Source organism: Nycticebus coucang, chromosome 24 (assembly GCF_027406575.1).
Source record: "Nycticebus coucang isolate mNycCou1 chromosome 24, mNycCou1.pri, whole genome shotgun sequence".
Classification (NCBI taxonomy): domain Eukaryota; kingdom Metazoa; phylum Chordata; class Mammalia; order Primates; family Lorisidae; genus Nycticebus; species Nycticebus coucang.
In genome coordinates, this window is record NC_069803.1 from 30,036,445 (window position 1) to 30,060,223 (window position 23,779).

Below are 23,779 nucleotides of genomic sequence, written 5' to 3' on the forward strand. Positions count from 1 at the left end.
GAAGTCAGTTTCAGTACTTTACTAGTGCATTTTATTTTCATTATGTCATTTGTAACTTTTTTCTTATTTTTTCATATTTTAGACCTGGAATGGCCAGATATCAAAGTGAAGTTCAAAGTTTGAAACTGGATGATGATTCAGTGATAGAAGGAGTAAGTGACCAAGTACTTGTGGCAGTTGTGGTCAGTTTCGCTTTGGTTGCTACCCTGGTGTTTGCACTTTTCAGGTGAGACTAAAGAACAAAGGAATGGAAATATTATATATTTACAAGCACCACTGACTTTCTGACTCCTAGTCATGCGTAATACTTAATATGAAAAGCAAATAATAGATCTCAGTGATTGTAGATAGTTACTAAGGTATTTTATTTTCAACTGGGCTCTGATGGCTAGCATATATTTTTCCTGTCATTAACTATCTTAACAAGATAATATTTAAATTCATTCATATTTTAAATGAAATATTAATATGTTCTATGGGAGTATCACAGTTTAAAAATACTTCTCATAATTGAATCCAACTCACAAGTGATATAGATAATTAGGGCAAAGTATTTTCAGTTTTAGATGGAAAAACTGAAGTAAAAAAGGACTTGGATAGTGTGAAGAAAATTAATATTAGAATTAATTTTAGTTTACTTATTAGCTGTTTACTTATTTTATTTTTTAGACTTGGGGATCTCACTCTGTTGCCGGGCTGGACTCAAACTCCTAGGCTCATGTAGTCCTCCCACCTAAGCCTCCGAATTTCCTGCATCTATAGGCGCTGTGCCCACTCTAGAATTAATTTTAATTAATTAGTCTTAATTAACTATTATGAAATCAGGAATAATATTTAAAAATCTCAGATGTCTGTGTATCAATAATGTAGGTACTAGACAGTAAAGTAGAAATTTAAGAGTTAACATATGAAGATGAATAAAATTTTGTTATACACATTAAAGCAGAAATGAAAAAAGTACAAAATAGAAAAAAGCTTAATTCTGAAAATTACAAATCAGTTTATGTTTTTCTATAAAAACTGCAGAAAGGATTATTTAAAAATGTGGAAACTTGAAAAAATGGTGATTAACCATTTACCTATGCATTGATAGTCTTTTGTTTATTTTAATTTTAATTTTTTTTTTTTTTTTTTTTTTGTAGAGACAGAGTCTCACTGTACCGCCCTCGGGCAGAGTGCCGTGGCGTCACACGGCTCACAGCAACCTCTTAACTCTTGGGCTTACGAGATTCTCTTGCCTCAGCCTCCCGAGCAGCTGGGACTACAGGCGCCCGCCACAACGCCCGGCTATTTTTTGGTTGCAGTTTGGCCGGGGCTGGGTTTGAACCCGCCACCCTCGGCATATGGGGCTGGCGCCCTACTCACTGAGCCACAGGCGCCACCCAATTTTAATTTTTTTATTAAATCATAACTGTGTACCTAGGATCTCACCCAGGCTGTGGCCTGATCATGGCTCACTATAGCCTCGGGCTCAAGCAATCCTCCCACTTGCCTGACTAACTTTTTTTACTTTTTATTGAGACAGGGGTCTCACTGTGTTTGGCCTCAAGCAGTCCTCCTGCCTCCCCTCTCAAAGTGCTGGGTTGCAGGCGTCCTGTGCCTGGTTTGAAGTCCCTTGTTAGCATAATGTTACCTTGATTCCAAGCGGATATTTTACAGAGTGATAATCCAGAACAACACTGGTGATACACACGTGAACGTGATGGGGAAAATGATGACTACAGGATAGCAGAGTTAAGTGAATTCATAATTGGTCAGCAGGTTGCTCCTCCAAAAAGGAGGACGCTGTCCACTGCTGCAGGGCTCTGTCCTTGAAACTGTTCTATTCAATGTAATAGCAACTTGGATGAAGTTGCTATCAATCTGTTGTATCAAGCATCCTCTTGCCTCAGCCTCCCAAGCAGCTGAGACTGCAGGCACCCACCACAATGCCCAGCTACTTTTAGGTTGCAATTGTCATTGTTTAGCAGGTCCGGGCCGGGCTCGAACCCGCTAGCCTCGGTGTATATGGCTGGCGCCTGCTTACTGAGCTATGGCGCCAAGCCTATAGTTTAAACTTTTTAAAAAATTAATTTTGTCTTGAAGCCTAGCTTTTGTCCAGTCTTGGCTTCTGACATGCCGCTCTCAATAAGCTTAATCTCACCTGTAATCCTAGCACTCTGGGAGGCTGATCATTTAAGCCGAGGAGTTCCGCACCTGTCAGAGCAGGAGCTAGATCCCATCTCGACTAACAGTAGAAAAACTAGCCAGGTGTTATGGCGGGCACCTATAGTCCCAGCTACTTGGGAAGCTGAGGCAAGAGGATTGCTCCAACCCAGGAGTTTGAGGTTGCTGTGAACTGTGACGACACCGTAGCACTCTATCCAGAGTGATAGACTGAGATTCTATCTCAAAAAAAAATAACTTTAATAGATTTGAGTGGTATAAGTAAAGCTTTGTTATATGGATACAGTGGTGAAGACTTCAGTGTACCTGTTACCTGAGTAGTATGCAGTAGGTAATCTTCCATTCTGCATTCTCCTTCCAGCCTCCCCCTTCAGAGTCTCTACTGTCCATTTCCGTGTGACCACACATAGCCATTGCTTAGCTCCCCTTATAGGTTTATCAAGTGATAACATGGTATTTGGTTTTCCGTTCCTGAATTAGTTCACTCAGGATACAAGCCTCCCGTTTCATCCAGATTGCATTATTGGATTTCATTCTTTTTTGTTGTTGAGTAGTATTCTGTAATATATAGAGGGTGCCAAAAAAAGGTATACACATTTTAAGAAAAGAAAAAAACTGTATTAAAATTGTAATACTTAAGTCACATTTGACTTCTGCAATTACAAGAGGTGCTCAAACATGATTTGTAATCATCTTTTGTTATTGGTATATATTGAATATTACAATTTTAATATAGTTTTTTTCCTTTTTAAAAATGTGTGTACATTTTTTGGCACCCTCTATGTACCGTATTTTCTTTTCTTTTTTTTTTTTTTTTGCAGTTTTTGGCCAGGGCTGGGTTTGAACCCGCCACCTCCAGCATATGGGGCTGGCGCCCTACTCCTTTGAGCCACAGGCGCCGCCCAATACCGCATTTTCTTTATCCAGTCTGGTTGATGTGCACTTTGATTCTCTGTAGCTTTGCGATTGTGAATTGTGATAAACATGTGAGTGCGGATGTCTTCCTGATGTAATAGCTCCTGTCCCGTCCTACCCGGCAGTGGGAGTGCAGGATCGAATGGGAGATCTAGTTGCAGTTCTTTGAGAAATACCTATACTGATTTCCATACTAGTTTTAACTGTTAAATTTAATCCTTTGATATATTTTTATTTAATTTTATATATGGTAAGGTGAGGGTCCCAATTTTCTTTTTTTTAAGACAGAGTCTCGCTATATTGCTCTCAGTAGAGTGCTGTGGCATTACAGCTCACAGCAACCTCAAACTCTTGGGCATAAGCGATTCTCTTGCCTCAGCCTCCCAAGTAGCTGGGACTACAGGCGCCGGCCACAACACCCGGCTATATTTTGCTGCAGTTGTTATTGTTGTTTGTCTGGGTTCGAACCTGCCAGCCTCAGTGTATGTGGCTGTTGCTGTAACTACTGTGCTACGGGCGCCAAGCCCCAATTTTTTTTTTTGCATGTGAATATTCAATTTTCTTGGCACCATTTGTTAAAAGACTCTACCTTCCCCATTGAATAGTTTTGTCCCCCTTATCAAAAATCAGCTGACCATTGTCTTAGTTTGGATTGTTAACCATAGGCTGGATTGCTTAAATAACAAACATTTAAGGGCGGTGCCTGTGGTTCACTGGGTAGGGCACCAGCCTCATATACCGAGGGTGGCAGTTTCAAACCTGGCCCTGGCCAAACTGCAACAAAAAAATAGCTGGGCGTTGTGCCAGGCACCTGTAGTCCCAGCTGTTTGGGAGGCTGAGGCGAGAGAATCGCCTAAACCGAAGAGTTAGAGATTGCTGTGAGCTGTGACACCACAGCTCTACTGAGGGCGATAAAGTGAGACTCTGTCTCTACAGGAAAAAAAAAAAAGAATTTATTAAAAAAAAATAAAATAACAAACACTTAACTTCCCATGGTTCCAGAGGCTGGAAAGTCCAAGATCAAGGTGCTGTTAGATCTGGTGTCTGGTTTGCAGGTGGCTGTTACTTGTTGCAGCTTCACATGGCAGAGTAGAGACAGGAAGCCAGCTCCCTTCTTACTAATATAAGGGCCCTAATCCCATCACGACCCAATTACCCACCTTCATGACCTACTTACTTTCCAAAGGTGGCCTCTTACTGTCTCATTAAGGATTAAGATTTCAACATAAGAGTTTTGTCAAGGGTGAAGGACACTAACATTCAGCCCATAGCAATCAAATATGTAAGAACTTATTTCTAGGCTCTATGTTCTTTTCCATTGGTTTATGTGTCACTGTGAGGTCTGTCAATTAAGCACAAACTCGTGCTAACCAAAAGTGCTACATACCCACTGCTCAATATCACTATGGTCACCTTTGAAGTGCTGTCCTTGGGAAGCTACACACTGAAGCTAGCATCTAGTTCATCCTTCTAAGCAATTTCGGAACTCTTTCTGGAATGACCATCAGAGCCACTGTCATATGGTGCACAAAAACACACAACAACAATAATGAACGCCACTCAGCAAGACGCTGCCCCGCATCAACACAGACGTGGCTGTGAGACACTGATGTACCAGGTTATGACACCTTACTGACTTGTTAGCACAGTGCTGCCCTGTAAGGACATGGTGGCAAGTTTGTGAACTGTCAGAATTGGTATGATGACAGCTCTGGTGGCCATTTCAAAAAAAGAATTCCAAAAGTGTTTTAAAGGGTGGACTAGGCCCAGGTAGTATTTTCTTTTTTTAGTAGAGATAGGGTATCACTCTTTTTTTTTTTTTTTTGGAGTTTTTGGCCAGGGCTGGGTTTGAACCTGCCCCACCTCCGGCATATGGGGCTGGCGCCCTACTCCATTGAGCCACAGGTGCCGCCCAGGGTATCACTCTTGTTCAGCCTGGTCTCAAACCCCTGAGCTCAAGAAATCCACCTGCCTTGGCCTCTCAGAGTGCTAGGACTGCAGGCATGAGCCACTATGCCCAGCCTTAAATTTCTTTTAAAATATTTGTATTTGTTCTTCCTTCTTGCATATTTATAATAGTTGCCATTTGCTGGCAGACCACTCTAAAGCACCTTTCATGTCTGTATACTTGACTCAGACTTTCTTTCCTTGTCTCAAGATTTGGGTATCGTTTCTTTCCTTATAACAGAGTTTCCAAGCTTCTTTACTACATACAACTTAGCCTGTTTGGTAGTTTTAGTTTCCACTTTCAAAGAACAAGGAAGGACCTTATGTCATTGGTAAATGCAGTAACAAAACAAGTACTTCACTTCTGCATTTGAGCTACCATCTTGGAACCTTACTTTAGACCTACTTAGTATCAAATGGTTTTACACATTATATAATTTTAAGTTTCTTCTATAATTTCATAGTTAAGGTGATCATTATGTCCCAGATTTTCCAGTCATGATTTTAGTCTATCTTAATTATTATTCCATTGCTTTTTATTACAGATTTTTTTGTTCTATAATCACAGCTGCCAATCACATTTACTTTCCTGAGCTACAAGCAATATTTAGTGGCTTTGGGTGTTTGTTCTTATTCTTTGGATATACTTTGACTTCTCAAACATTTTATTGTCAGATTTTTTTAATTCTTTTTTTTTTTTTTTGAGACAGCGCCTCACTCTGTTGTTCCAAATAAAGTGCAGTGGCATCACCATGAGCTCAACTCCTGGGCTCAAGTGATCCTTCTACCTCAGCCTCTCAAGTAGCTAGGGCTACAGGTGTGCACCACCATGTCTAGTTAATTTTTTCATTTACTGTAGAGACAAGGTCTCGCTCTTGCTCAGGCTGGTCTGGAACTTCTGGGCTCAAGCAATCCTTCCACCTTGGCCTCCCAGAGTTCTGGGATTACAGGGATAAACCACCACACCTAGCCTAAAATTCCTATGTATTTTGTAGAAGGAAGCCAAGGAAGGGACCTTTCAGTCACAGGGTTCATGTCTGTAATGTGAAGCCTCATCCCTATTTTTTTTTAATGAAAAAGAAATGGTTTTCTAGCCTCAAAGAACATAAAAATGCCGTTTACCTAGCTCTTCAGTGGTTGAATTGAAACAAGGTGGTTCCTGTGCTCGAGTGCTCCTTGATAGATTGCTTTCCCGTAGAAGTACCTTTATTTCATCCATCATCTCTTTTTTTTTTTTTTTTTTTTTTTTGTGTGTGATTTTTGGCCGGGGCTAGGTTTGAACCCGCCACCTCTGGCATATGGGATCAGCGCCCTACTCCTTGAGCCACAGGTGCCGCCCCATCCATCATCTCTTTAGAAGTAGCTTTATTTCATTGATCATCTCTTTAGTCGTAAGAATGTAACTTATTTTATTTTATTTTATTTTTTGAGACAGAGTCTCAAGCTATCCCCCTGATTAGAGTGCCATGTCATCATCATAGTTCACAGCAACTTCCAACTCTTGGGATCAGGTGATCCTCTGACCTCAGTTTTTCTATTTTTAGTAGAGATGGGGTATTGCTCTTGCCCAAGATGGTCTCGAACTTGTGAGCTCAAACAGTTCCCCTACCTTGGCTTCCCAGAGTGCTGGGATTATAGGCATGAGCCACTGCACCCAGCTTATTTTATTTTATTTTTATTTATTTTATTTTATTATTTTTATTTATTTATTTATTTTTTTGAGACAGAGTGTTTATGTCGCCCTTGGTAGAGTGCCATGGGCATCATAGCTCACAACAACATCAAACTCTTGGGCTTAAGCAATTCTCTTGCCTCAGCCTCCCACAGTGCCCAGCTATTTTTATAGTTGTTGTTGCCGTTGTCATTATTGAAGTTGTCACTGGTGTTCGGCAGGCCCGAGCCTCACACCTATCAGCCCTGGCACATGTGGCCGGAGTCCAGGCCTATGAGCTATAGGCACCGAGCCAGCCAACTTAATTGAAAACAAAGAATCCACAAACATTTAAGAGGTTTAAATAAGTGCTCAGTAGTTTCATTACATACAGTGAACTTCTATTTAGATATTTGCCCTTAAATAGTTTTTATGTCTTCTTTGAACTAATGGTTGTATTTTGTTGGTTGTCTTTGTTAAAATTTTCATTTTTACAAAAAACTGAATTATCATAGAATAGATTTTTTAAATTTTCCCTATCCAATTAGGATATGAGTTCTTATTTCTGTTGGATACTGGCTTACCCAGAGGCTAAAGACTCTTCTATAGAGTAATCCTGTGACTATGTAAACTTAAAATATTGTTGTTCAAGACATTTAAGTTTAGAAAAAACATCTATAGCCAAGTGAAATTAAGCTGTGATTCAAATATAAATCTTCATCCCCTTTCCACTAACCTGACCATCTCAATACTCCTATGTCTTATCCTATTTGATTGTATTAGCTCCTAATTTCTTGCCTTTGATTCTCTGTTCTAATTGTTAACGTTAAGACATTAGTGGTATGTTAAGTTTTGGCTTTTCTATAATATATAATTTTAGTTTCAACTCTGTTTTTGTCCCATTATACCTGAAAAGTTAAGAGAAAGACCTAATAAGATGTAGAGAAGTAGTCAAATGAATAATAATATATAGAACCATATAGCCACTTATTTTGAAGGAATCCCACGAAAGAAAGAAATGTGTTAATTGTTCTTTATTTGTAAGCTTACAATGACAATAAATACTAGGCCTCTGGATTTTATCATTTACCCATTTAACCTGAAACCAGCTAAAAATCAGTGATCTTAGAAGAAGTAGCCACAGATGAGCCTGGAACTCACAGTCCTGGGATTGAAGTGCAGTTATCTGCTGTTGTTCATGTTTATAAAGTTAACAGGAGTTCTGAGTTGAAAATTAGACCCATAAAGGAAATGGATTCGTCTGACAGTATTTTATATTCAAAGCTTTTTATATTCTGTTCACCAGAAATGTACATCAAAATATTCACCCAGAAAACCAAGAACTAGTAAGGGTGCTTCGAGAACAACTTCAAACTGAACAGGTACTTTTATGTGAATAAGCATTTATGTAAGTAGATGTTTTAACTCACTTTGTATATGAAATTGTGATGAAACATTAATAAATTGCCTTTTAGAAACAGCCTTCTTTCCTGCTTTAAATTACCTTATTTTATTCTATAGACTATATTTTCAGACTAGGCACATTGCCTAGTCTTAATGTAGTCAGATGTTTTCATGTTTTGATTATTATTAATTTGCTTTAAAAGACCGTAGATTTCCTACAATTTATTGGTGCAAAAGTAATCACTGTTTCATTGGCCTTAACAAGAATGTTGGATCAGAACTGTATTTCCTAAGACCTATAAAGAAATGACTAGGAGGGGTGGCTCCTTGGGTTTTTCCTCTTTTTCCTCAATGGTCCAAATTAACAAAACTGGGTAGGTAAAGAAAACTTCTCTGTCTCTTCTTTGCTTTTTTTTTGCAGTTTTTGGCTGGGGCTGGGTTTGAACCTGCCACCTCCAGCATATGGGGCCAGTGCCCTACTCCACTGAGCCACAGGCACCACCCTCTTCTTTACTTTATACCATTTTGAATCTCTTAACAGTCAGAAATGTAAGACTTTATGGAGACAGAAATAAGTAGGATCTGTACACCTTCATGCTGAGATAGTTAACATAAAAAAAAATTAAAAATTGCCTTCCTTGTCTCCAAAATAGTATTGCAAAAAAAAAAAAAAAAACATTTAAAAATTAAAAGAAATTGCTTTCCTACCTGATCAAACTTTAGTTCCATTAATGGTTTTATAATTTATCCATTCACGAAATATTATTTTTTATTATTTATTTATTTATTGCAGAAAGAGTCTCAAGCTGTCGCCCTGGGAGAGTGGCGTGGCTCACAGCTCACAGCAACCTCAAACTCTTGGGCTTAAGCGAGTCTCTTGCCTCAGCCTCCCAAGTAGCTGGGACTACAGGCACCTGCCACAGGCCTGGCTATATTTTTTTGGTTGTAGTTGTCATTGTTGTTTGGCAGGCCCAAACTGGATTCAAAGCCATCAGCTCCAGTGTATGTGGCCGGCGCCCTGGCCACTGAGCTACAGGCACCAAGCTACAAAATATTATTTTTAATATCTACCATATGCACGTGTTTTCTAGGCATCGGGAATTCAGTGGTGAACCTAACAGACACATGTTCCTGCTTTCTTAGAGCTTAAATTCATTGATGCAAGAACAGTGTAAGCATATCAGTAGCATTCATTTCCAGACCTATTATTATCAATAATTCATTTTGTGATAGCATTTTGTAATTTACAAAGTGCTTTCACAAACAACTATCTTACTTAATCTTCAAATATGATAAGTAAGGCTGCTGTCAACTATTACTCCTGTAACATGTTGGATCATTAAAATTTCCTTTAATTTTCCTGAAAATTTTCTCAAACTAGCAAGTCTATGAATAGGTTTGGCTATGTAGGAATACCACATGAGGGGAATCTTGCAAATTTCTTTGCAGTGCTGGCCCCTTCATCTACATTACATCTTCCCCAGGCATGGGGCATGGCTCTTAAGAGTTAGAATAAGGCTGGAGACGTAGCCTATTCTGTGCTGTCCAGTATGACAGCCTCTAGCCACATGTGGCTGTTTAAATTAGTTAAAATTAAATACAATTTGAAATTTAGTACTTTAGTCACACTGGCCACATTTCACGTATGCAGTGGCCACATGTGGCTCCTGGCTACTGTATTGAACAGCACTGATAAAGATTTCCTATTGCAGAAAGTTCTGTTGGACAACACTGGTTTGGGGTTTTTGTCAGTTTCTAAAAAATAATTAGAAAAGATGAAGAGGGGAATATGTAAGTGCTATACATTTTTTATACCATTAAAAGTTATATAAATGAGTACACTGACCTTGAATTACAGAATATTCTGATAATTTAGGACTGCTTTAGGAAATATGAAATTTTAGTTATGGTTTATTGAATAGCAAAAATCTAATTCATTTAAGAATAGTTCATATTTAGCAAATTTGAGAATTTTCCCTGTAATTAGATGTTTTTTATGCTAGCTACTTTATGTGTGCTGGGTGCTGTCAAAACAGGATTTGATAAATAAGTATTTTAAAAGATAAATAATACGTACTAGAGCTAGACGCTTTTCTAGTTTTTGAGATACTGTGAATCCTACAGATAAATTCCTTGCCCTCACAGTACTTACGAATCTAGTGGGGTCTTTGATATGTGGACGCTTCTCATACTGGTAATTCAGCAATACCATTCCTATCCAATCACAACACTGATGGAACTGGAAACATATTAATATCTACTTATATGACTGTGTGGAGGATTAAGTGCAAGTTACCAGTAGTCTTAAATTGTTCTTGCTTCTAAAATAACCAAATACTCTTCTCTGAAGGTTTAATTCTCATTGCCTGTGAGGTACAGCTTACATGCAATGCTTGTCAGAGGGCAAATGTTAAAATGTAAAAAGATGTTAAAAATGAAAATAAGCTGACTTAGAAAATAGTTTTGACATTTTTTGTTCTTAGCTTATGTATTAGCTTAGCTTGTTACTCAGAGTAACTTATTCATTCTAACAAAGTAAAAGAGGAACTCCTGGCTCGGCGCCTGTGGCTCAGTGAGTAGGGCACCAGCCACATACACCAAGGCTGGTGGGTTCGAGCCAGCCCAGGTCTGCCAGATAATAATGACAACTGCAACCAAAAAATAGCCGGGCATTGTGGCTGGCGCCTGTAGTCCCAGCTACTCAGGAGGCTGAGGCAAGAGAATCTCTTTTTTTTTTTTTTTGGCCGGGGCTAGGTTTGAACCCGCCACCTCCAGCATATGGGACCGGTGCCCTACTCCTTGAGCCACAGGGGCAGCCCGGCAAGAGAATCTCTTAAGCCCAAGAGTTTGAGATTGCTGTGAGCTATGATGCCACAGCACTCTACCAAGGGAAACACAGTGAGACTGTCTCCAAAAAAAAAAAAAAAGAGGAACTCCTGAGTTAGTCTGGGTTTTTATCTTTAACCTGTATTCAGGAAGGAGAGTAGAAACCATGTAGCTTAAATGACAGCAAAATATATAAGTTTACAAAATATAAGAAGATCTTTACTACACATCTAAAATTTGATGAGGATTACACACTACTGGCTTGAGTGTAATTGACATAGGTAATGCTGAGAACGTGGGTGTGTCACATACGCAGTTGAACTTGTGCCCGTGTTTCCTTCCCAGGATGCGCCTGTGGCTGCCCGACACCAGTTCTACACCGACATGTACTGTCCCATCTGTTTACACCAAGCCTCCTTCCCTGTTGAAACGAATTGTGGACACCTTTTTTGTGGTAAGCAATGTTATACTTGGTAAAAGAGACTATTTAGACCAACACCTTGAAGTGTTACCTAGGCTGGATTCCTCATTTTCTTTTTGTCATGTTTTGTATTTTGTGGGTAGGGTAGATTGCTTCTGATCTTCTGCTCTGCTATCAATCAAGTGTGTTTAGCATCTCAATAAGATAGCAAATTTTTAATATTTATTATTTAGCATCGGTGGGTTCAAAGGTTAAAAAAAGTAATCACTCATCTTCTCAGTCAACAGAAACATGTTTCTGTGACTAGCAGTTCAAGTCCATCAGTAGGATTCACCGAAGCCTTCCCAGTCGGTTCTTTGGTAGTTTCGTTTGTTCATCCTCCGCAGGGCAGCAAGCTGCTTCCCTTGCACTCTGCCTGGGACCTCCCCTTGGCTCTCCTGCCTCTTTGGTGTCTGAGTTAGTATGAAAGGTCCTAGTCTCTGCCTCTTACTTGGTGACCTCACGAGGGTTGGAGAGGGAGGATGAGAGTATGAGGTAGAGTAAGAAGGGAATGCTGATTTCACACTTACTGTCAGTAGCGGGGTACTTCTCAACTCCCCTGACCCACCAGAAAGTTTTCACAGAGAATAATGATATCGCATATTGCTGTTGTTTCTATGGCCATGTAAGATAGAAGGTGGGGGGCAGGTGTCAGTTATTACATGCCTACTGTGTGCTGGACACTTAACATTCTTCATCTCTTCCAACCCCATAAATGAGAAAACAGGCTCAGAGACATTAAGGACTTTTATAAAGGGTAATGCAGCTGCTAAGAGACAGAGCCAGGTATTTGCGGACTTTTATATATCTACAGAGAGAAAGAGAAAGGGAGAGACAGGGCTTGCTCTGTCTCTGGGTTAGGGTGCAGGAGTGTCATCGTAGCTCACTGTAACCAAAAACTCTGGGGCTTGAATAATCCTTCTGCCAGCAGTCTACTCTACCATCATGGCTGGCTAATTTTTCTATTTTTTTTTTGTAGAGCTGGGGTCTTGTCAGTTCAGGCTGGTCTCAAACTCCTGAGCTCAAGCGATCCTCCTGCCTCAGGCTCCCAAAGTGCGAGGATGACAGGCATACGCCCCAGAGCTGGGTTTGTAAGCCTGGGTCTGTCTTCAAGCCCCATACTCAATTCTGCAACACAAGTGGTGACTTTTACAAGGGTGAACACTCTGAACAGCTACTCAGCATTTAGAGCATGCAATCACGAGACCTATTTTTTGTTTTTAGAGAGGGGTCTTGCCATGTTGCCCATGCTGGAGAGCAGTGGCTGTCCGCAAGTGCAGTAGTAGCATGCTGCTAGCCTTGAACTCCTGGCCTCATATGACCCTCCTGCCTCAGCCTGCCAAGTAGCTGGACTACAGGCCTCAGTTTAGACCTTTTGTTTAAGTAGTGTTTGTTTTTGTCTGAACAGCCGTGTTCAGATAGTGTCTAACTGTTCACCAAATGTACCAAATTCTCATACAGACTAAAGTGTTGCACACGACAATCCTGTAAATTGCCTTCTCCCTTTTGTTCAGCTGCACTATCCGTCATATGGAGTTATTAGATGCAGTGTTGTTATTTCTGAGACCGACACCGTCAGGGCAGGGCTTGTTATGCCCATGCTCATTTAGCAGTCCAGTCCCATAGTTGCTTCATCTGTTAATCTCAATCTCTTCCCTAGGGTTTTTGCCTAAATAAGTAACAAAATATAAAATACCTATGTTAGTCTTTTAGTTTGCGGCTGGAAATGTGAATCTGGAGCAAAATAAAGGCAGATATTTTCTCCTCTCAACCCTGATCAGGCTGAGTCTTTTTTCTTCTGAGTCTGCATGTGGCCTCAGTTCTCCTCCAACACGGCACCCCTGGCAGGTGTTTGAAATCAGTGAGGCGTGGCAGCCAAGATGAACCTCTTTGCCACCCCAAACCTAGGTAATGCCCTGAGTGGATAATCCAGTCAATTGAAAAATGACTGTGTTGTGTTCTTGGCTTCACTGCTGGGTCTGAGGTCATAGGGTAGATTGCTTCTGATATCTTGCTCTACTTGTTAGCCACTTTTACTAGTGTCTGTGGGATCAAAGGTTAAAAAAAGGAAGTTTTCAGCTTCTCAATAAATGAAGAAGTATTTCTTTCACTTCAGCTTTGTTCCTATAACTAGGACCACAGCTCTGTTCCCTTAGGGCAAGTTAAGAATAATAGCAGTAACAGACCACCTAATTTGCATTTATAACGCAAGTTATCTTTTAATTCTCTAGCAATCTTATGAGGTCTTATTCCCCTCATTTATTTTACAAATAAAAGATTCAGTGATTTTGTGACAAGATGAAAGTTACTGAGTCATCTCTCCTAGCAGCCCACTTAGGTGGCTGTCTCTTTACAGGAGGCCACTCTGAGGGACAGGAAACCTAACAGTGGCCACACTGAGGGACAGGAAAGCTAACAGTGGCCACACTGAGGGACGGGAAACCTAACAGTGGCCACACTGAGGGACGGGAAACCTAACAGTGGCCACACTGAGGGACGGGAAACCTAACAGTGGCCACACTGAGGGACGGGAAACCTAACAGTGGCCCTGCCTGAGCTCAGGAGTCCAACTGCCAGGTCATGGGTTTTCAGTGCCCTGACACGGCCACTACGTAATTTTCAAAACAATGACACCTATACCTGAATTTGTGGAAAAGACATTTGAAATTAAATGAGTTTAATATGTATCAAAACACACTTGAGTTTGTGGGTGAAGTGGTAGGTAAATGTAAGGCAGCACTTCAGATGGTGGTGATAATACAGACAGATTAACAAGCTTTGTTTTCATGTCGTTCTTGTATGAAATTAGACTGCTTGAAGTACTCAATAAGTAGCATCTAATTAACACAGCACTCTGAGAATTAAGATGACAGATAAAGATTGTTTAGCTTTTAAATTGGCGAACAAGTGTTTCCACAGTCACAGGAGTGTCCGACTTGGACATCTACTTGTGGACTAATGTCCTTACACACCTCTTAATTCTGCCTCTGACACTTGTTCTTGCCGCTGATGAGACCTGAACGTCCTCCAGACACCGAGGGGTCCTGTCTGCTGCCTGCCTCAGTCTAACCTGTCCTGCAGAGTCCAGACCCTTCCTCCTCCATGAGCTGCTCTGTGACACACCCTTCTCTGCACCCCTTTTCTACTTACAGTTAGTATTACATAGTTCAGGGTTTAATGATCTTGTAATTGACTTAAGTAACCTTGATCCCCTCTGTTAGATTGCCATTGCTTCTTCCGAACTCTGAACACATACTTGATCTGGAGGAGTAAAGCAAGGGAACGGAGGAGAGCGAAGTTGCTCAGGCAAGACTAGGGACACCGAGAGGATCCTGGAGGGAGGGAGACTGAGTTCAGCACTTAGCACTTAATTCAGATGCACAGTGGGACCTGGGTGGTGGAAGACACAGCTGTCCTGCAGAGAAGAAATTGAATTGCCTCCTTAAACAAGACAGTATGCAAAAGTATGCCTTCATCTGTTATCACCCTGAAGTTCATACCCTGGCTCACCTGCCACTTTCTGAGGCCAAACAGACTCTTCCTTCAGGTAGCACAGTCCACCTTAGGGTTCCGCTCATGAATACTATCAAGCAAAAGATCAAATCCATCGAGTACAAGAGTTGAATTACTGAACTAGATTACAAACTTTATTAGGGCAGAGAGCATACAATTTTTCTATCTTTTGATCCTTGCTTATTAGCTAATACTTCAATAATTTGGCTTTCTAAACTCTTAAAAAGTAAAAGTTGTTTTTATACCATATACATACCAAATTTGGAACAGAATATGTATGTTCTGATTTGTTGAGTTGTATCTACAGTGATGTTTAATTATTGTTTTATTTATATTACATTGGAAGTGTAGTATTTTCCGTGAAGCCTCATAGCAGCAAGACAGTTAACACATACTTGCTTTTGTTTGTGTAAAATGCCTATAGCTTACCTAGTACTTTAGATAAAAAGTATTTTTTAATGGCTGGGTGTTTCCTGATATGAATATGCGTAAAGAGTTGGTTGGATGAAGTAAAAAATACTTCTAAATAAAGTGATACTGTTAAAATAGATCAAATATTTGAAGCTTTCTGAGGCTGTATTAACGGGTGTCTTTCTACCAGGTGCCTGCATTATTGCTTACTGGCGGTACGGTTCATGGCTCGGGGCAATTAGCTGTCCAATCTGTAGACAAACGGTAATGTGTTATACCCAGAAAGCATCATTTATATTAGTTCATTTTGTAAATTTTCGTACTTTTTGTACTAAAACTTGAATTATTTTCATCTTTTTAGAACTTCGTCTAGTTTGTGTTACTGGATTATTTTTTTAAAACTAAGATACCACCAAAGAAGGGTATTCTGTTTGAAAACCCATGGTCATAGTGAAACACAATTGATAAATGAATCTTTCCCCCAACTCTAACAGGTCTCTGCTGCAGTCCCAGCAAGGGGCAGACCCAACTAGCCTGACCAGCTAGTCAGGCTCAGGCATGTTTCCCCTACATATAGTTCTTTTGGGAAAAAAAAAAATGGTTTTCCTTTTTCTTTTTTTTTTTGAGACAGAGTCTCAGTTTGTCGCCCTCGGTAGAGTGCCGTGGCATACAGCTCACAGCAACCTCCAACTCCTGCGCTTAGGTGATTCTCTTGCCTCAGCCTTCCAAGTAGCTGGGATTTACAGGCGCCCGCCTCAACGCCCAGCTATTTTTTGTTGCAGTTTGGCCGGGGCCGGGTTTGAACCCGCCACCCTCAGTATCTAGGGCCAGCTCCCTACCCACTGAGCCACAGGCGCCGCCCTATACTTAATTTTTTATTTACAACACAAACGCAGTAGTTTCCCCGTATCCACAGGGGATAATTCAACACACAGGCTTCAGCCTTCATTCTGGCTGCTCATTGCCCCCATCGCTGCCTCCCTGTTGGGTACAGAGGGAAGTCCAGGTCCTTTTCTTCCTTTCTTCTTGGTTCTGAATAACCAAACTGTGCCTCTTTCACCTTGGACTTTTTATCACACGATCAGGAGGAAAACTGACGGTTTTTGTGTTTCCGTGCTGGCTGACTCGGTGTATGACACAGGCAGTCAGCACTGAAGCTTACTTGCCAGGACTGTCTCTCACCATCTTTTGCCATCAGCCAGCAACACCAGGACCAGGCAGTAGGTCTTGCATTGAAGACTTAAAGTTCCCACTTTTTTGGCTCTACCCATGGCTTTTCACATGGCAGATGTATCTCAGCGGGTGTATCCTTTGTACCATCCAAAAATTGACTAGAGGCTAGTAAGTTGGAAATAAAGTTGTCTCACTGTAACAGCTCTGGGTTCCCTAACTGCAAAGTCATTCATCCGAGATGCAGGACAGATGGTAGGTACCTGGCCTGCCTCCTGGGGCTCCTTTAGTAAATGGCCATGGGAATAGGAATGCACAGACTGCTGCCTCCGACTGGAACACACCCCTGTGGGACCAGAGCTTCCCACTGCATAGATGCTTTCCACATAGCTCAACACATTTCAAGGCTTAGCTCAAGCTTTAACTGTCTGTCCACACTAGGAAGAAGAGGTGCTTACTCACCTGCCACAGAGCCAGAGAGCAGGCGTGGACCAGGTCTGCTTCCCCTTTAACTGTGGTTGTTGTGGTCACCCAGCAGCAGGGTCCTATCTCCAGGGTCTTTTTGTTTTTGTATACCCAGGACTTAGCATGGGAGCAGGTGCTCCTTACTGTTTATGGAAAGAATGTATTTTTTTTTTTTTTTTTTTTCTTTGCAGTTTTTGGCTGGGGCTGGGTTTGAACCTGCTACCTCCTGCATATGGGGCCGGCGCCCTACTCCTTTGAGCCACAGGCGCCGCCCGGAAAGAATGCATCTTTATTTACAAATTTGCCAATGAAGAGATGTCTGTACCTGCTGTTCCCACCACCTACTTCACTTAGTCATTCTTTTGTTTCAGCTGTTTGTAAAGCATCTGAGTAGTGGAAAGCCCTGGTTTTACCACCGAAGAGAGGAAGGATAAAACAACAGCTAGATGACTTAAAACTAAACCTGTCATTATTCCTTCTAATTTTTATCTCATCAACTCATCAGTGACCATTTCTGTAGGGGCTTTATGTTTTTAAATTGTTTTTCAAGGTACCTTTACCTTCAGATCATCCCAGTGTTGCCCTGGGACATTTGTGTATTCTCATTACCACAGCCATGGAAGAAGCAAAGTTAAATGTATTATCTTATACAAGAGCATCAAGAATTACATTTTTTATTATAGTAGGCATTGGTGTTTGTGAGCTGGTCCCTGTAGTAATTTAATCTCTCAGTTATGGTTGGTAGCATTCAAAGATCTTTCAAATACAGTGAGCATAAAGAATCATTAGTTTCATAACCAAAAAAATAAATCCATAATTTTGCCTTTCTCAAAGTGATAAGTATGTGTTATGTCACTTTGCTCCTGAATGCTTCCCCATGATTCTTATATCTTCAAATAGTTGTCAGTCCAAAGAACAACTGGATTTATCCCTGGTGGGGACAGGAAGACATTAGAACCAGTATTTGGATATGGTGCTTATTTATTTTATAGGAGTTCAAATTATATTCTGCCTTGGATTTTATTATAAGGCAAGGCAGTAATAATTCCTTCCTCCTTGGCCAGATTGCCTTTATTAAAATAAATGAGTAAAATATAAATTCAGACATTTTTATCATTCTGTTGAATGACACAAAATGAAAAAAATTATGTAAGAAGTTGAAACAGTTTTTTTCCTATAATATACAGGTAACTTTACTCCTGACAGTATTTGGTGAAGATGATCAGTCTCAGGATGCTGTAAGATTACATCAAGATATTAATGATTATAACCGGAGATTCTCAGGGCAGCCCAGATCTGTAAGTAACGTTATAGCAGGTACAAACTTGGAAAGTGAGATTTAGCAACAAGTATTCTGTGACTGTGAAAAACCTCACTGTGTGTGCTGGGTCAAGTTTGTACCTTCATCATTGCCAATCACTGAGTTATATAGCTTTCCCATGGCCTGAAATTTTCTTTCTTAAAACATAAACAAAAAGCCTTATAAAAATCTTTAAGAAAGGCTCGGCGCCTATGGCTCAAACGGCTAAGGCGCCAGCCACATACACCTAACCTGGAGGTTTCAAATCCAGCCCGGGCCCGCCAAACAATTATGGCTACAACCAAAAAATAGCCAGGCGCCTATAGTCTCAGCTACGTGAGAGGTTGAGGCAAGAGAATCTCTTAAGCCCAAGAGTTGGAGGTTGTTGTGACCTGCGATGCCACAGTACCCTACTGAAGGTGACGTAGTGAGACTGTCTCAAAAAAAAAAAAAAAAATAGATGCTGGATTGCTTCTCAGCCTTTTGGCTAAGATCAAGTGTAATATCTGCTCTTATCAGTTTAATATCTGATATGTCCTCTATCCAAAATATATTGGCTGTTTACTAGAAGAAGATCTAAAGTCATTTGCCATAGACTTTGTGAAAGCCATAAAACTTTTATTTTAAATATTAGATTCTTCTATAGAGAGCAGAAAATTAACATAGGAAGTAATTCTAGATCCATTGAGACAAGTAGTCTATAAGGAGTTGCAGGATGATTTTGAGTGTTTAAAACTTCTCACCTGCTCAATTTTTGCCTCCGTCTCCCTCTCAATTTATTTGGCACTTGTTACATAAAATGCATACCCCCAGTCAGATTCATGATTTTGTAATCTTGTTAAAATAACTGAACTGGAGGCAGAAGAATGACCAGAGGAAATGATTCACTGGAAGGCCTCAGTTTCACTGCTGTTCTTAAACTGTCAATGCTATCAAAGTTAGTATCTCTTTAAAGTCTGGAAATTTATAAATTTCTTTTATATATTGTATCTCTTCTAGTTTTTAATAGTCCTTATTGCATATAAATCCTCAGTTAGTCCTTGAATTATCTCTAGTAGTTAAACCACCATTCTCAAGATCACCTGGCTAATAAATGATTTTGAATTCAAACCCAGATCTGTTTGGCCTTAAAGTTTGAGCTCCTGCCTTACACTCTGATCTTATATACTAGGCTCTTAGTTTGTTTTACTAATTCAAATTAGAGATAATGCAAGTTTTGCACGACTGTAACCCACATTTTAGGCTCAATGAGATTTTGGTTGCTCTTCAATTATCTGCAATAAGACCTATTTTATAAGAACTCAGTATTCAAAAAACCATATTTAAATAAAATGCATAATTAGAAAATATAAGTAGCTCATCTTATAATCCCAGAACTTTGGGAGGCCAAGGTTGGAGGGTTGCCTGAGGCCTGGAATTCAAGACCAATCTGGGCAATATGAGACCCCATGTGGGTAAAAAAATTTAAAAAACGGTGTGGTGGTTTGTTCCTATAGTTCCAGCTTCTTGGGAGGCTAAGCTGGGAGGATTGCTTCAGTTCAGGAGTTTACAGTTACAGTGAGCTGATTATGTCACTGTATTCCAGCCTGGCCAACATAGCAGGCTCTTTCTCTTAAAAAAAAAACAAAGATGGCCTGTCAATATGTGAAACTCCTTAATTCATCTTAACTGAGTTTTCATGTTGTAAGAAAATTATATTTTGAAATCTGACATGTGATGCTAAATCATATTTATTTTTCTCCCCTACCAGATTATGGAGAGAATTATGGATCTACCCACTTTACTGAGGCATGCATTCAGGGAAATGTTTTCAGTCGGGGGCCTTTTCTGGATGTTCCGCATTAGGATAATACTTTGCTTAATGGGAGCTTTTTTCTACCTTATATCACCTCTAGATTTTGTGCCTGAAGCCTTGTTTGGAATTCTAGGCTTTCTAGATGATTTCTTTGTTATCTTTTTGTTGCTTATCTACATCTCTATTATGTATCGAGAAGTGATAACCCAAAGGCTAACCCGATGAAAAAAATATGAGTTTACTGGACTATCTGAGCTAATGTAAAAAAACCAACAGAAGGACCCCTGGCAGTATAAAGCATTTGAATATTATCTCATAAGCTTAACACCGCTGTGTGACAAAACATTTGATTATTATTTGACAAATGCCTAGCGATATATAACTGGAACTTTACACGTTGCGAGCACCAATGTTAAGTTTAGAATTATAATGATCTACAGTTGTATCTTGATTCTGTGTTGTCTGGAAACAAATACGGAATTATAGAAAAAGGGATGTTTATATCTTTTTCTTTCCCCTAAAATTACTTAAATTGGACGTGTAGTAAGACACTATTAAATGTACTGTTTATCCACTTTTTCCTCCTCAGTGGGTACCTACATGAGGATATATAGCTGTGAAACTCATCTTAATATTTTTGTTAAAATAAAATGCCATACGATACTGGAGGAAAGTCAGTGTTTCTTTTAGTACTAGCTGAGTTTTGTGCATTTGGAGCAGGTCTGCTTTTTCATTCTGGTATAATTCTTTGTTACCAGCTAAAACTGAAAGAAGAAACTTGAACTTTATAATTTGATTTCATATTCTAGTTTACAGAACACTTTGTAATCAATAGATGAAAAACATTGAGCTCTGTCAGCATACTTGATGTTCACAGTCAAAATATTAAACAAGAGTTTGGTCCTTTTGTAGGAGGAGATAGAAATTATAAGGGGATCATTTTTAGGAACTCGGGTAGTACTGCAAACACATAGTAGTTTAATGTGTTTCTGAGGAAAATGGCTCTTCTCGTCTATGAGCATGAAAGCCTCTGGGAAGGTACTAGAATTGCTATTTAAATTTGACAAGAGAATTTACTGGTTAGCTGTACACCAGTTGGTTAGTTTTCTGTTGTCATCAGACGTTTATGATGCTCTCAAGATGGCAGCAGATGGTCCAGATGCGTTATGTCTTAAGCAGAGTGAATAAAAGTGTCAGAGAAGAATCAACACAAGTATTTGGAGCCCCTGACTCAGTCCAGCTGGCTTTGCTTACTGGGGGATTTAGGGCAGCAGGTGTAAGGTGATGCCCAGGAGTCAGTGTGAGCGTTGTCATCCGCAGTCACTGGTGTCACTGTTATCCATTAATTAGCATCACAAACTTCAGACAGACCAGGAAAAAATCTGTCACATTCTCCTAAATTAACCAGATTATCCATCAACTAATGAGATTCTAAATGAAACGTCAATTTGTGTTTTCTCATTTGCCAAGGACAAAGCTAAGGAGAAAAGCAGTGATGCTCAGATACAGCATGTCATCCTCAACACAGCTTCCTGCACACTCTGCAAGGGCAGGACGTCACCTTCCCTTTCACACATGGAATCCTCAGGCTATTATTGAAGGTTTTTGCCTGAAGTCACCTAACAAGGAATAGAATTTGCATTAACCTTAGTAGGACTCCCGCATAGGTTGTTTAGATGAACACCAAGGTCATTGTGAAGATGGGAAGCAAGAGAGAAACTAGGATCTATTGAAATCTTTCATAGAACATTATTCCTTTATCAGAGTAGGACAGGAGGTACTCCTGGGAGGAAAGGTCTAGAAAGATGACACATCAAGATGTCATGGATCCTAAATTTACATTTCCAAATAAAATGTCTGATAGGGTGGCATACATCATAGAAAAACATACCAGCTGTAATCACCAACGTGAAAAGCTAAGCGGTAGGATTTTGTTACACCACCATTTACCGAGCTGAAAATGCAGTTCCGACCAGTTACTAATTTTTAGGGCTACAGCAATGTCATTTTTTGACAGGATTCTATTCTCTGTGCATGTGTTTGGCTCCAAGTGTCACATTTTTGGTTACAATAATTTTATTGTAATATTTGGAATGTAGACTTTCCTACTATACGAGGTATATTGTACCAAATTTTGTAACATACAAAAGCACGGTATGATACGAAGTGTTATGAAATTGAAAAGGGTATGTGCTGACATCTCAGAATTTTAGACCTGTTTGTTGTCACCTTTGTTTATCACGACTGATAAACGCAGAAGGGATTTGAGGGAATATTTTATGCAACAATCAGTGTTTTAAACACCATAGTAATGTCTGTGATCAGAGTTAGATCATATAAATCAAAGCAACAATTTGGATTTTTTTAAATATTGTAACTGTCACAAAAAACAAATGGTCCATCCCCAGGAGCAGGTAATAACTTGGGCAGCTCTGTGGGGAACAAGACAGGGGAAACTGTTCTAACTGCCCACTAGAACGGTGGTTTCAGCCGCTGTAATTCTCAGTGTTTGGGAGGGACAGGGAAGAAGGGACTTGTACTGATCCCTGTGGCTGTGCAGATACCTACCTCACAGAGTTGTTGTATGGGATTGCAGTTTAGTTCAAATTTTGTGATTGAAACTTGTCAAGTATTTTGTTATTTTAAATAAAAGCAACATATCTAAAAATTTTTTAAAGGAGTTATTCTGTTTCTTTAATATCATTTGCTTTAAAATTCAGAACTCTTAAAAAAGCTTTCAGTAGGGCGGTGGCCACATACACCAAAAAATAGCCGGGCATTGTGGCAGGCGTCTGTGGTCCCAGCTGCGTGGGAAGCTGAGGCAAGAGAATCGATTAACCCCAAGAGTCTGAGGTTACTGTGAGCTGTGACGCTATGACACTCTACCAAGGGCGACAAAAAAAAGCTTTCAGTATAATGTATAATATATAATTATACATTATAATTATATTATACATGATTATATTATACATTATATATAATATAATTATATATTATAATTATACTAGATTGCCCAGATTAAATTATTTTCCTTAAAAACAAAACAATTACTTTCTACTTTTTAAATTTAAAAATATCTAAGGAAAATTAATTAGAAAGGTAGTAAGATATTGGATGTCCATTAGTGATAAAGCCACTATTATACATTATATAATATATATGTAGTAGATCTTGGGGAAAAACTAGAATTTGTCTACATGTATACCCAATGCCATGTAAATATAAATGCTATGTAAATAACTGTTATACTGTCTTGTTTTTAATTTTTATTCTTTTGTTTTGAAATATTTTCAATCCATAGTTGATGGAGGATGGGGCCCCAGGAATGGGATTAGGGCTATTATAAGATGATGTAGGGATTCTGTCTCTCTCAGCCACCTACAAATAGAGCACACGGTGAGACAACTGGCCTTCACCAGAACCTCGCTGTGCTGGCAGGCACCCTGATCTTGGTCTAAACCACCCAATTTGAGTATTTTTGGTATACTCATGGGATATAGAGGGCCAATTATGTATGTATAATTTTGCATTCATTTTCAGGGGATTCAAAGATCTGACCAACTGTAGGGTCCAAATTTAAAATTCCTCATTTAGTCCCATAGTCTTACTCTACAGATGAAGACATTAAGGTCCAGAGAACCCGAGTGCTAGGGTATTTTAAAATAAAAGTTGTTTATAGAAAAAGAATACTTGGCTTCTTAACTCAGGCTGCTAGACCAAAATATAAGCATCTCTTGTTTAAGAAAAACAACCTTA

At 39.6% G+C, this 23,779-nt stretch overlaps 1 protein-coding gene and 1 pseudogene across 13 annotated transcripts in view; both read left to right on the forward strand.

Annotated features, from left to right (window-relative positions):
• Positions 1-20,675, forward strand: part of RNF170 (ring finger protein 170) — a 29,252-nt gene extending 8,577 nt beyond the window's left edge. For 11 of the 13 annotated variants that reach the window (XM_053578802.1, XM_053578791.1, XM_053578790.1 and 8 more), the window contains 6 exons: positions 83-226; positions 7,986-8,061; positions 11,255-11,363; positions 15,484-15,557; positions 18,116-18,226; positions 19,979-20,675. In XM_053578802.1, coding sequence (XP_053434777.1) covers positions 90-226; positions 7,986-8,061; positions 11,255-11,363; positions 15,484-15,557; positions 18,116-18,226; positions 19,979-20,248 — 777 coding nt within the window. In that variant the 5' untranslated portion in view covers positions 83-89 and the 3' untranslated portion in view covers positions 20,249-20,675. The remainder of the gene's footprint in view (positions 1-82; positions 227-7,985; positions 8,062-11,254; positions 11,364-15,483; positions 15,558-18,115; positions 18,227-19,978) is intronic. The other 2 variants (XM_053578800.1, XM_053578803.1) reach the window with 1 other exon arrangement.
• On the forward strand, positions 18,696-18,848 carry LOC128576616 (uncharacterized; annotated as a pseudogene).
• Positions 20,676-23,779: the final 3,104 nt, after the last annotated feature.